This window comes from Chrysemys picta, chromosome 25 (genome assembly GCF_011386835.1).
Source record: "Chrysemys picta bellii isolate R12L10 chromosome 25, ASM1138683v2, whole genome shotgun sequence".
In the NCBI taxonomy this organism is placed as follows: domain Eukaryota; kingdom Metazoa; phylum Chordata; order Testudines; family Emydidae; genus Chrysemys; species Chrysemys picta.
In genome coordinates this window covers 15,748,848-15,761,944 of record NC_088815.1, presented here as the reverse complement: position 1 = coordinate 15,761,944, position 13,097 = coordinate 15,748,848, and the positions used below count along the sequence as shown (strand labels likewise).

The window sequence follows — 13,097 nt, the reverse complement described above, 5'->3', positions numbered from 1 at the left end:
CCCTTGTCCCAGGCCTTCCTCCCCCTCTGACAGGGGTCACAGGATCCGCAGTACTGTCGGACAGTAACAAAGACCCCAGGCCAGTAAAAGCTCCGTAGCAGCCTCTGCTGGGTACGCCAGGTTCCCTGGTGCCCTGCGAGGGGAATGTCATGGGCCCGGCACAGCAGCTGGCGGCGATACTTCTGGGGTACCACCAGCTGCCTCCTGATCCCCCCTGACTCCATTTTCCCTGGGGGAGCCCATTCTCGGTACAGGAACCCCTTCTCCCACAGGAACCTTTTCCGGCCACCTCGTCCCATGGTCTGTACCGCATTGAGGTCGGCCAGGTCCCTTATCTTCCGCAAGGAGGGATCTCTCTGTAACTCGGCCTGGAACTCAGCAGCTGGGACAGGGATGGCCACCTGCTCTTTCTCGCCCGCTGGGTCCGAAGCTGCAGCCTCCCTGAGCCGTGTCCCTGGGCGTTCCCTCCCCACCAGGTTAGGGTCCTGCGCCTCAGGCAAGGCACCCCCCCCGAGGCCAGGGCGCAGTGCCCCTCGCCGGCTCTGACTGCGGGTCACAACTAAGGCGGTCTGGGGGCTGCTTGGCCAGTCCTCTAGGTCTCCCCCCATCAACACCTCAGTGGGCAAATGGTGGTGCACTCCCACGTCCTTGGGGCCCTCCTTGGCCCCCCATTTCAGGTGTACCCTCGCTACGGGAACCTTGAATGGGGTCCCGCCCACCCCGGTCAGGGTCAGGAAGGTGTTGGGCACCACCCGATCTGGGGCCACCACCTCGGGCCGGGCCAGTGTCACCTCTGCGCCCGTGTCCCAGTATCCATAAACTTTCTTCCCATCCACCTCCAGGGGAACAAGGCACTCGCTCCGCAGGGACAGCCCCGCGCCAACCCTGTAAACGGAGAACTTTGAATCCGGAGCATCTGGCCCCCCAGAGAAGCTGGCCTGGGGCCCTTCTCTTTCTTGAGCAGTTGATAAGCTGCCAGCCCCTCTTGCGTGAGAAGCCTGCCCCTCGTCCATCTGGGCCTCTACCAAGTTAACCCGGTGCGGGTTCGGTCTGCTCAGTCTGTCCTTGAGCTTGGGGCACTGGGCCCGAACGTGGCCTCTTCGGCCGCAGTAATAGCAGCTCAGGTCCCGTGGGTCCCCTCGAGCCGGTCGGTTGTCCCTGATGCTGGGCATTTCCCGGGGGAGGGGATTCCCAATATTCCCCCTTTGGGAGGTCCCAGGGTGACTCTCTCTCTGCATCGCGGCGGGCCTGTTCCTTTGGGGCTCCTCCCTGCCACCCCCTGACCGGCTCTTTACAAACTCATCAGCCAGCTGCCCGGCGTGTCGCGGGTTCTCTGGCCTTCTGTCCACCAACCACAGCCTCAGGTCGGATGGGCACCGCTCATACAGTTGCTCCAGTACCAGCAGTTTAATCAGGTCCTCCTTCGTCTGGGCCCCACCAGCCCACTTGCTGGCGTATCTTTCCATGCGGACGGCTAGTTGCAGATATGAGACCTCAGGGGTTTTATCTTGACTCCGGAACCTTTCCCGGTACATCTCAGGAGTCAGCCCAAACTCACGTAGCAGGGCCTTTTTGAATAGTTCGTAGTCCCCTTTCTCTGCCTCTCCCAGTTGGCGGTACAATGCCACGGATTTGGGGTCCAGTAAGGGGGTAAGGACCCGGAGTCTGTCCGCGGGATCCACCCGGTGCAGCTCGCAGGCCGTCTCAAAGGCCTCCAGGAAGTCATCCATGTCCTCCCCCTCCTTGTATGGGGCCATGATGCACTTATCAAAGCTCCGTGCAGTCCTGGGTCCCCCCTCACTCACCGCAGCCGGGGGTTCGCTGCCCCTCAGTCTCGCCAGTTCCAGTTCACGCTGATGCTGTCTCTCATTCTCCTGTCTCTGTCTCTCTTTCTCCTCCCGTTCATGCTGACGCTGTCTCTCTTCACGCTGATGCTGTCTCTCTTTCTCCTCCCGTTCATGCTGACGCTGTCTCTCTTCATGCTGTCTCTGTTGTTCACGATCCTCCAGCTCTCTCAGTTTTAGCTCTTTCTCCCATTCCAGCCAATTCCGCTCCACGGACGCCGAACGTCGCCGGGAGGATCCTCTGCTGGCCGGCGAGCTTCGCCGGGAGGGTCCCCTGCTGGCCGGGGGGGCCACGGCGCCTTCGGTATTTGCTGGGCTCCTCCCCACCCTTCCCCTAGGCATAGGAAGGAGGGGTCTCGGGAAGCCCTCAGCAGCCGGCTGACCACTCCCAGCTGGGACAGACACTGGTGCCTGCGCTGCCTTTGCCAGGCTGCTTCCCTGAGACACAGGGATCAGTTCATTCGCGCGATCTTCCGCCTCCAGCTGGGCAATGAGCTGTTCTTTGGTGAGCCTCCCACTGCGCAGCCCCCTCTGCTTGCATAGCTCCACCAGGTCGCTCTTAAGCCGCTTGGCATACATCTTCCTGCTGGCCACTCACCGGCCTGTGTGCTCACAGCTCCCCACAGTTCCCAGGGGGCCCCCTAGTGTGCCAGCCCTTCTCGAGGTCACCACCTCTCTGCCAGGGTCGAGCTGCAGACTCCTCCGCCCCTGGGACCACTCGCTGCGATCCCCCCGGGGGACCCTGTTACTGCAAAAGTCCTTCTCGCTGGTCACACACTCCCAGGGGTAATAACCGTCTCTCTCCCACTCTTCAGCACGCCTGGTCCCCGTCAATCCCCCTTCGTTTTACTGCTCCCCAGTCACTTACTGCAGGAAGCGCCGTCCACGGGGTGCAGTAGATCCCACCGCTGCCACCAGTTGTCGCGGAGTGTTGGGGAACTCAGGGCCCTGCACCCCCGGCTTCCTGCGATTCACCGCGACTCTCAGCCAGCCAGTAAAGCAGAAGGTTTATTTGGATGACAGGAATACAGTCCAAGACAGGTCTTGCAGGCACTGACAACAGGGCCCCCCTCAGTTAGGTCCATCTTGGGGTCCCAGGGCATCCCAGCCCACCCCCTTTGGGAGGTCAGAGCCATCTCTGCCTCCCAGCCATCTCTCCAGCCTGCTTCCAGCACCCTGCCTTCAGCGACCCCTCCCACAGCCTTTGTTCAGTTTCCCGGGCCCCGGAGTCACCTGACCTCCAACCCCCTCCTGGGTTCTCATGTTACAAGCTCAGGTATGTTCCCTCGGCAGACTCCCATCCCCCGATGCAGACCATCCTAGTCACACTCCCCTGTCAGCATTCACACACCCCAGCAAGAACAGTCCCAGTTCGTCACAGAAGCGCACGGAGGGGCATATGCTGAATGCTCCCAGGAGAGACCCAGGAGGTGAAGCCGTGTGAGCTTCTTGCCCTGAAGACAGTCTGCTCCGAGGGAGAGGAGGCTCCCCAAAGTCCTGACTGGCTTTGTGGGGAGCAGTTCCAGAGCATCGCCCAGGGACTCCGTGACAGATATGAATTCATATGGGGGTTTGAGCCCCAGTCAGAGCAGAGCGCTGGAGGTGCCGGCAGACACAGGTCACATCTGCTCCATTGTTCCAGGGAAGATGGAAGACCGTAATTCGTGAGAGGGGCCTGGGTCACAGCAGGGGCCTGGCTAGGGGGGCCTAGCGCTGCTGGGTTTGCCCCGTTAATGTCTCATTGCTGCAGGATGAGACGCTCTGTTCCAGCTGCCTCCCGTCCCATCCTCAGCTCCGGAGAAGGGCCCTGCTGTTAACCCCACCGGGAAATGCCTGCAGACCACGACATTTCAGCCTCTTCCCTTTTTAGGCTGAAGAATGCGACCGACAAGGAAAGGCTCATTTCCTGAGGGTGCTGCGTGTGCAAAGGGCTGAACACACCTCCCCACGCTGGGGGGCACCCAGGGAACAAGGCAGGGGTCAGGGTAATGGAAGCCAGTGACGTAACTGGGGAGCAAGTGAAGGCCCCGCTAGCAAAGGGAGGGGCAGCTCGAGAGAGAGCTGTCAGAGACCCCCCAGCCTGCTGTGTATAGATGGGGCAGGCTTTGGCCCAAAGCCCCGGCCCTCCGCTCCAGGCTCTAGGAGCAGCTCCTCAGAGCAGGGGAGTGACTGAGCCAGGCAGCAGAGGGCAATGGTGAGCGTGTACCTGAAGCTGTTGTGCAAAGCACAGACCTCAGCGCTGTCTACACTGCATGCTGTCCAAACCTGCATACCCCCAGCACAGCTAGAAACAGCAGTGGAGACGGGACAGCCCAGTTTAGGGGAGTAAAAACACATACCCAATGTGACAAAGTTCCTCCTCTATCTTGGTGGGTCCTGCGCTTATTGGGGGATTTTCTTGCCTCAGAGATTCACCATGTGGGTTGGGGAACAGCCCAGAGACCTTCCCCTCTGGGAGAACCTACAGTCCAGGTCAATTGGGAGGTTTGGGGGGAACCCGGGCCCACCCTCTACTCCGGGTTCCAGCCCAGGGCCCTGTGCACTGCAGCTGTCTATAGTGCCTCCTGTAACAGCTGCATGACAGCTACAACTCCCTGGGCTACTTCCCCATGGCCTCCTCCAAACACCTTCCTTATTCTCACCACAGGACCTTCCTCCTGGTGTCTGATAACATTTGGGCGCCTCAGTCCTCCAGCAGCGCACCCTCCTTGCACCTCTTGCTCCCAGCTCCTCACACTCTCACCACAAATGGAAGTGAGCTCCTTTTAAAACCCAGGTGCCCTGATTAGCTGCCTTAATTGATTATAGAAGCTTCTTCTTAATTGGCTCCAGGTGTCCTAATTAGTCTGCCTGCCTTAACTGGTTCTAGCAGGTTCCTGATTACTCTAGTGCAGCCCCTGCTCTGGGAGGTCTCGCTGGTGATGGGATAAACCTCTTCACTGGAGTGAGTGAACGGCTCACTGAATCGTGCCCCTCCCTTTCGCTCCGAGGAGATGGGTTGTGGCAGGAGCCGTCCTTTCCCTGGGCCCCCGAGCTCTGCTGCTGGCAGCGGCCGGCTAGGCCGTTAATGGCCAGAGGGACATTCTCAGTTAGCAAGGGGGGCTCGGGTTCGGGTCAGGGCATCGTGCGGCCGGCTCCCAGCAGAGCCGAGCTGAGCTGTGGTGAGTAAGGAGCCCGGTCTGGGCACAGGGAGGAATAAAGGGGGGCAGCACCCTGGCACCTTAGGAAAGGGCCTCGTGGAGTAAGGCGGGGCCGGAGGGAGGGCAGCAAGGCAGCAGACTCGCGCGCGTAGGCCCTGGGCGCAGTGGGGCACACAGCTGCTGTGCTGTGACGCACTGGGCCTGTTCTTACTGTGGTCTGTGAATGCTGACAGGGGAGTGTGGCTAGGATAGTCTGCACTGGGGGATGGGAGACTGACCGATGGAGAATACCTGAGCATGTAACATGAGAACCCAGGAAGGGGTTGGAGGCCAGGTGACACCTTGGCCCGGGAAACTGAACAAAGGGCTGTGGGAGGGGTCGCTGAAGGGAGGGTTTCAGGAGCTGGCTGGTGATATGGCTGGGAGGCAGACGGGGCTCTGACCTCCCAACGGAGCTGGGGTGCCCTGGGACCCCAAAATGGACCTAACTAAGGGGGGTCCTGTTGTCTGTGCCTGCAAGACCTGTCTTGGACTGTGTTCCTGTCGTCTAAATAAACCTTCTGCTTTACTGGCTGGCTGAGAGTCATGGTGAATCGCAGGAAGCCGGGGGTGGAGGGCCTTGTGTCCCCCCACACTCTGTGACATGTGCAGGGTGGGAGGGAGCCCCCCATGGTGCCGTAGGAGGGTGTCTCACTTCCGAAGCAAGTGGGTTGGGCTCTCTCACTCCAGCGAAGAGGTTTATCCCGTCACCCATCACCAGGGTATCTGGGCGCCTTCCATAGGAAATCAATGGCAACAGCGCAGTCTGTGGACTCCAGGGAGGCCCTGGCACCTCTCCCTTTTCAGGGTAAAATCTCGGCTGAGGGGAGCGGGGGTTTGGAGTTTTTTAGCTTTTAAATGAAATGTTTTGGGGCCAGGACAGCGCATCCCACACACTACCAGGCCTGATCCACAGGTACACCTCAGAGAGCCTCTCCCCACTCCCTCAGCCGGCCCCCCTAGGCCAGGGGCAAAGCAGAGGCCGGGTGGTGAGAGCTGGGTCAGGGGTCACAAGGCACCAGTCTCGGAGGTGGCTAGCGCAGTGGAAAAATCCTCTAGGGGCCGAATGTACAATTATCCCAGGAATAATAATAATTAACTGCCCATTAGGGGTATAATTAACTCCCGCTAAGTGCTCTAATCCTGGTTATTAGCGCCCTGGAGCGGCAGCAGGTGGGCCAGCTCGGGCAGGCGGGGAGAATGTGCCTCATGCTCACGGTCGTGTTCATTTCAAGGGAGCTCGATAGCCGCCTCGCAGCCTGGCGAGGGAGAGGGGAGAACCCAGGTCCCAGCAGGGAGTGGTGTGCGAGGGGCCCGGCGGGTGCTGCAGGGCTGGGCTCACACCAAGGCAGGGGGAATTTCCTGCCCCTGCTGGGGCCCTACCCTGCCACTTGGCAGCCTGCGAGTGGGCAGGGAGCTGGCTAGTGGCGCCCGCCTGCTGTGTGTTGGCTCCTTGAGCCGTAACCAGGGAACCGCAGGATCCAAACAAGCAAAGTGGCTTTTAGTCCAGGTGCTCTAATGTCCCCCAGCCGAAAGTCGCTGGAGCGGAGAGGGAAGCGCAGCCGGAGCATGCTGGGGCTTGTGGACTGCAGCACGGGGCTGAGGGTCAGCAGCGCTCGCATTAGGAGGCCTCTCGGGTTAATGAAGCAGCAGGAGCTGGCGCTAAATCTCTAATCAGGCAGGCACTTGTGGTGGGGCCCCCAGCAGGCGCTAAGCAAGCCAAGCTGAGGGCAGCGGCTGTGAGCAGGCGCCCCACCCCGGCCAAACCGAACCGCAGCGCTGGGCTGGCCCCTGCCAGGCTCCTTAACCACTAGCTAGCAGCGCGGTACCGCAGAGCAAGCCAGACACAACGTGCCGGCCAGAGCCAGCCCCAGGCCGTGCTCGCACGCCCATAAGGCACTAGTGCATGGGGCGTGAGGGCAGAGGCCCATGAGTGGGGAGAGGAAGCTGTTACCCCAAGCCACAGCCACCACCGCAGCACAGGGGCTCTCTCCACCCCCCATTTCCTGGGCCCCAGAATTTGCTCGTCACATAGAATCACAGAAATGTCGGGCTGGGAGCGACTCGAGAGCTCACCGAGCCCAGCCTCCTGCGCTGAGCCCGGACCAAGTAAACCCAGACCAGCCCTGACGGGGGCTTGTCCAGCCTGGTCTTAACACCCTCCGGAGATGGGGAGTCCACCCCCCGCCCCCCCCGGGAGCCTGTTCCAGTGTTTCCTCCTTTCTAAGCGAAATCTCCCAGGCTGCAGCCTGAGCCCCCACCTGCCGTGGACACGCAGAACAATTGGCCACGTCCTCGCTAGATCAGCCCTTCACGGATTTGCGGTGTCACCCGGTCCCACCTCTGCCAGCTTGTCTCCAGACTGAACACACCCAGGATTTCTAACCCTGTGGTGAGTTTTGTCACTCTCCTCCAGACTCTCCCATTTGTCCCCATCTTCCCTAACGTGCGGCACCCAGAACTGGACACAGGACTCGGCTGAGGCCTCGCCAGGGCTGAGTAAACCAGGACAAATACCTCCCCTGTCTTGTATCCAGCATTCCTGCCAATACGCCCCAGAATGAGATTAGCCTTTTCCACAACTGAATCACATCGCTGACTCATCCAATTTGTGATCCCGTTCAGCAGCGCTCCCACCTCACCAGTTAGTAGCTGTGCGTTTGATTTGTCCTTCCTAAGTCGGCCAAGTCTCCTGTCCCCCCAAGTACTTGCAACCCTTCCCCCCCCCCCCCGCCGCCTGATGGTCTCTGCAGCTCTTATCAGCAGACTCCCCACTCCATTATCCACATCACTAATGAAAGTAGCCAGGCCTGGCCTCTGTGGGACCCACTAGATGCACCTCCCAGCTAGACAGTGAACCACGGGTAACCCCTGAAGTTCTGTCTTTCAGCCAGTCACGCACACACCTCAGTCATTTTATCTCAACCCACGTGCCACAGTTTGCTTATGAGACTGGGCAGACGTGAAGGGAGGAGCTGTCGTGAGCTCGCTCCAGTCAATGCAGCTGCCACTGTCCGTCCCAGCTGGGGCTGGCGCTCAGTGTGGGGACGAACGCTCGCTTGGTGGCGTCAGCAAAGGCCGTGAGATGGGGAAAGTTTCCTTCCTTCCTTCCTGAGGCAGGGACTGGGCGTGGCTGGGGGCAGCTGCTCCGAGGAGGTTCCCAGCCGCCCTCGCTCTCTGCCCCGGCCCACGCCGCAAAGCTCGTCCAGCCCCGGGAAGCTGGGCTGCCTGCATTGGGCGGGAGACACGACCGGGGCTGCCCCAGTCTCAGCTGGGCCAGCGACAGCACGAGGTACCGCGCGCGCCACAGGGACATGGCAGCCAAATGAACCAGAGGCCCCTCCCCCCAGCTGACACTCACACCCGGCCCCCCCAGGGGTAGGGTTACGGGCCCCACCGGGGTCTGTGCTGCTTGCCCCCTCCCCAACGCCAGCCCCCGCTCCTTTTGTTAGCACCACTGACCCTTTTCCCCTCCGCGCACTGGGGCCCAGTCTGGCCGTTTCCTGCAGCCCCCGATGCCGTCTGGGCTGCACAATGTGACCGGGATCCACTCCACTTGGCCAGCTGGGTTCCCAGTGGGGTGCCCTCCCCCCGCCGGCCTCCAGCCCCGCTCACCTCCATGCTCAGGAAGGACAGGGCTGTCCGACTCCGGCGCATCCTGGCCCCTGCTCCGGCTGCCCCGGTCCTTCCCCTGCAACCAAAGGAGGGGGAGAGGGTCAGGGCTTGTCATGCATTCGGCAGGTCAATGCAGGCATTCGCCCCCCACTGGATCTGGGGAGGCCGGCAGGGGACGACCCTCCCCACTCACGGCCGGGAAGTGGAAGCCAGACCTGCAGGCACTGGAGCCCGGAGTGATGGGGCGGCTCTGAAGGGTGCTGGGAGGAGGGGGTAGATCACCCCCCGCTGCAGGATACCTGCCCTGTCGGGCCCCCGCTGAGCCAATAGCACGACTCCCTCGCAGGCAGCACCCCGGGGTGGGGGGCAAAGCGGCTCCAGCCAGGGCAGCTCCCGGCCTCTCAGCACAACAAACCGTGTGACCGCCCCAGTCACCCAGCGGCACCCAGGCCGTGAACCATCGCCCAGGGCTTGCTGGGCCTCTCTGGGAGCTGCTGAAAGGAGACGCCCTCAACACGGCCAGAGTCACGGCTGCCCCAGCAACGCCAACCCCGGGCCTTTGGCTTCAGACTGTGCCGGGGGGGGAGGGGAAGGTCGGGAGGGGACAGAGCCCCGGTGAGCCCCACACGCCTGGGGTCAGGCAGCCAAGGGGGGAGGTGTCACCTCCTGCTCTTTGAGACGCATTTCTTGTGTGTTAATTTGTGGGGGATCAAACAGCAAAGAGTGAGCGGGTGGGGGCTGCGCCTGGTGGGACGGTGCCAGCTGATCCAGGCCCCATAGGAGGCCGGGGCCTTGTCCCCATCACCGCAGGGTCTAGACGCCCATCACAGCAGACTGGACAATGCAGAGGGACCCAGGCTGCTCGGTGCGCATCTGGGTGGCAGTGACAGGGACAGCTCCAGTGAGACGGGAAACGCCCTCCTGCCGCGCGTTGGCTGCTGCTGGCCCCACGCAGCACGACTCCCTGTTCCACAGCTCTCGGCTGTCCTGGGATCGCCTCGGGCCCAGCTGCAGCGAGCGATAGGGGGCACCTGGGACGGTCTCTCCGCCCTACTTACAAAGACCGACAGAGAAACAAGGCGACAAAGACTCGCTCCTGTAGGAGTGCCAGTTGCAATCCAGGGCCCTGGGGCAGCTGGCATCACCCCCAGCCTGGTCAGCCCCGGCCCCCAGCAGCGTGGAGGGGAACTGGGGGGGGGGGAATCTCCCCTTCACCAGTCAGACGCTCCCCTGCAGCACAGCCAAGGAAGGGGATAAAAATCTGGCTGAGCAGGAGTCTCTCTCACGGCCCCAGGGCTCTATAAATCTCCCCCACACACCAGGGGCTGATTAAATTCCAGGCCTGGGAGAATGAGAAAACAGCTGCTAAGGGCCGTGATGCTGAGCAATCCTCAGCCAGCCCTGGGCCCCAGCCTGCCCCGGGAACGGGCCGCACTTGGCAGCAGGCCAGGCCATCCAGCACAGAACTTCACTGCTATTTCATTCCCTCTCTGGGGCACTGGTGACCAGCCTTGAGCTGGGGGGAGAGGGAACGGCACCAGCTCCCTTCTACTGCGCCCTCCTCCTGGGGGGCCGGCGGGGGGAGTTGGTCCGGCGCCAACGGTGGAAGGAGGCAGCGTTCCTCCCCCAGGAATGTGCACCTGGCTGAGACCCACTTAAGCATTTGCAAAGCAGGGGAAGCCCCCTCCCGCCCAGCTCTATGCATCTCAGAACCAGCTCCCTGCAGGTCTGGCCACGGGGCCGAGAGGCGTCCAGCCAGACTGGGCCAGGAGCGCCCCGAGTGGAGGAGATGCTCAGGTGCGAATTCTACCAGGCAGGGCTGGGTGTCCCCCCTCCCCAATGCAGTACCCAGGGGAGTGCCCGGGGGAGAGGGGGACTAAGTCCAGCTTCCTGACGCACCTGAGAAGCTCCCTGGGCCCTGCGCTGCAGCACACAACCCAGCCCAGGGCGTGTCCCCAACCAGCCAGTTGGTCCAGAGAAGCACGAACAACCGGCCCCTCAGGAGGACCCTTGCTCTACTTCAGAGGATTGAACCCTGGCTGGGGAATATTGGGAACACCCAGGGGCTGCAGCCTTTGCAGTGGGAGGGGCCCCACGCCCGACAGGCTGGGAGCTGCATGACTCCAATCTGCTGCTGCTAGCAGGGGCTGGGGGGGGACCCAGGAGATCCCCAGGCACAGAGGAAGGCAGCAGGGCCCAGGCTGCCGAGAACCAGCTCCCAGGGGCTGGCCCTGCAGGTCCCTACAGGAGCTGCCGTCAGACTGGGGCACGTCGGCAGCTGCTTGTCCAGGCATCGCCGTCTCCGAGCACCACGTTGTCTTTGGGGGGGCAGCCTCAGGCTGCAGCAGAGCCTGACATGGCTGAGGGGGGGGAGCTGGCCCGCAGCGGGGGGCCCTAGGGGAAGAGCTCGTGCACCCCGACTGGTTCTCTCTGTCTAAACCAATGGGGTCTGGAGCCAGGAATGGTGCAGACTGCCCCCCTCACAGCTCTGCTGATGCCCCCCAATCCCAATGGCAGCCCCACGTTATTCCAGTCCTGCCCCCACCTCCGTGGGGGTGAGAGAGGCACCCGCTGTGCTGTGGGACCCTGTCCCAATGGGGTGGGCAGGGAAAGCCCCGCCAGCCTTCCTGCCTGCAGCCCCTCCATCCCGAGCCCATAGGCCAGGAGTGGTGCCCGCCTGGCCCTGCAGCCCCCAGAACAAAGGGAGCCAGCTAGACAGGCAGGCGAAGGAGGGATCTCTGCTTGCGGCCTGGACGCTCCAGCTGCTCTGCCCCAGAGCACAGACCCGCTGCAGCTCTCCGGGACGTTGGATCCCACCGGAGGGCTTGGCTCTGGGAATCACAGGGGTCAGGTCTCTGGCCATCAGCCTGGGTGATCACAGTGGGACCTTCTGGCCTTGGCAGGGGCGAGGTTTGACCCGCAGCCTCCTGACGGGCCCCTGCCCTGGCTGGTTGCGCGAACTGACAGCCTGGGGCTAATCCGGAAAACCCACCAGAGGGGCAGCCACCCTCCTGTCCGCACACCCCGCGCGCCGCAGCCCAGCTGCATGGCACCAGCCAAGGGCGCTAAGGAGCAAGGGAGCCCAGAAATTCCAGGCAAGTCAGAGCTGCAAACCCCTGCCCCGGGCACTGCTCCACACGCCGGGCACTTAACACGCAAACCCACTGCCACCAAGTACACCTCGAACCAGCCAGGGACCCTCGCACAAGGCCTGGCTGAGTGCCCCATCACTCACTGCTAGAAGGATCCCAGAGATCCCTGCCCCCAAGACTCGACGACCTACAAGCTCTCCCCGCTGTTATTTGAGTTTCGAACAAAAGCCACGTTCCCACCTGCCTGCGCTAGCCCCACGCCCGCAAAGACTTACGCTGAGTGTCTGTCAGCGGAGCAGGGCCGCCGAATCCGTCCGTGGGCCGCCGGAGCAAGCGGAGGGGAAGTATTTAGCAAACCATGCGCGTCTGCATGTGATCCAGCGGGCAATTGCACGGTCTGGAGCAAGCGATATTATTACCATGCAGCTTTCTCTACACTTCCTTAGTGCAGTCCCTTAACTCTTCGCTGCCCACTCAGAGCAGAGCCCCTGCAGACGGCCCGGAGCTGCGATCACAGAGCCACACGTGCGCCAGTCCACCCTCCAGCAGCCAGAGAAAGGCGTTTGCTTTCGGTGCGTTTGCACGTTTGCTCCCCCCTTTGATTTATTTATGGCCTGTGAGACCTGGCAAAGTTTCCTCTGCACAGGGAGGGGCCGGGCGCTCTACTGGTTATACTGCAAAAGCCGAGGGCTTAGTGCACATGTTGCCCCAGCAGCACATGGTCTGGGGGCTGAGCCAGTGAAACCCAACGCCCCTGCTCAGCCTTTGGCCCCCGGAGTCGCTTTTTACACCTAGACTTGCCAGGCCGGCTGCCCCCTTGTGCAGAGAGCAGTTCCCGGCAGCCATTGTCTCTGCCTGAGACTCCACGGCCCCTCGCCCCAGCAGCACGTCCTTTGCCTTTAAGCTGTCCCTGGATGGGGGCGTCTCACCCCATGGAGCAGGCGCCCGGCAGCTTCTCCTCCTGCTGCCCCGGGGGTCTCCTCCAGAGCCTCACAGCCCAGACAGCCGAGCTCTGCCGGCTCCTCCCAGCATCTCCCGCCCGCAGCGCTGACCTGGCGAGAGGGGTGACCTGCGCTGCCCTGTGCCGAGCTCAGCAGACACACGAGGGGGGGCGCAGGGGGCAGACTCCACTCCAGGGATGACCTGGCATCACATCAGGGTTTGTTGCACCCAGGCCTGCCCTGGATCCACTGACGGTGGGTTTTAGCCTGGCTCAAACCGGTGCAGCTTGTGTGCAGCCACCTCTCACTGGCCTTAAACCGAATCCTCGCTGACTTCAGCTCAGGCCAGCAAGGGCGTCCACACGGCGCTTTGTGCTGCTTTGACTAAACTGGTTCTAAACCACTTTCAGATCATGCAGTGCAGGG

The 13,097-nt window shown here is 62.2% G+C and overlaps 1 protein-coding gene across 4 annotated transcripts in view; it reads right to left on the bottom strand.

The window, feature by feature from the left end:
• The window catches only part of PDE4C (phosphodiesterase 4C), a 107,038-nt gene that overhangs the window by 89,016 nt on the left and 4,925 nt on the right, over positions 1-13,097 (bottom strand). For 3 of the 4 annotated variants that reach the window (XM_024108185.3, XM_042862005.2, XM_065578602.1), the window contains exon 2: positions 8,639-8,714. In XM_024108185.3, the coding sequence (XP_023963953.2) occupies positions 8,639-8,714 (76 nt within the window). Of the gene's footprint in view, positions 1-8,638; positions 8,715-12,005; positions 12,740-13,097 lie in introns of those variants that run through there. The other variant, XM_008171582.4, reaches the window with a different exon arrangement.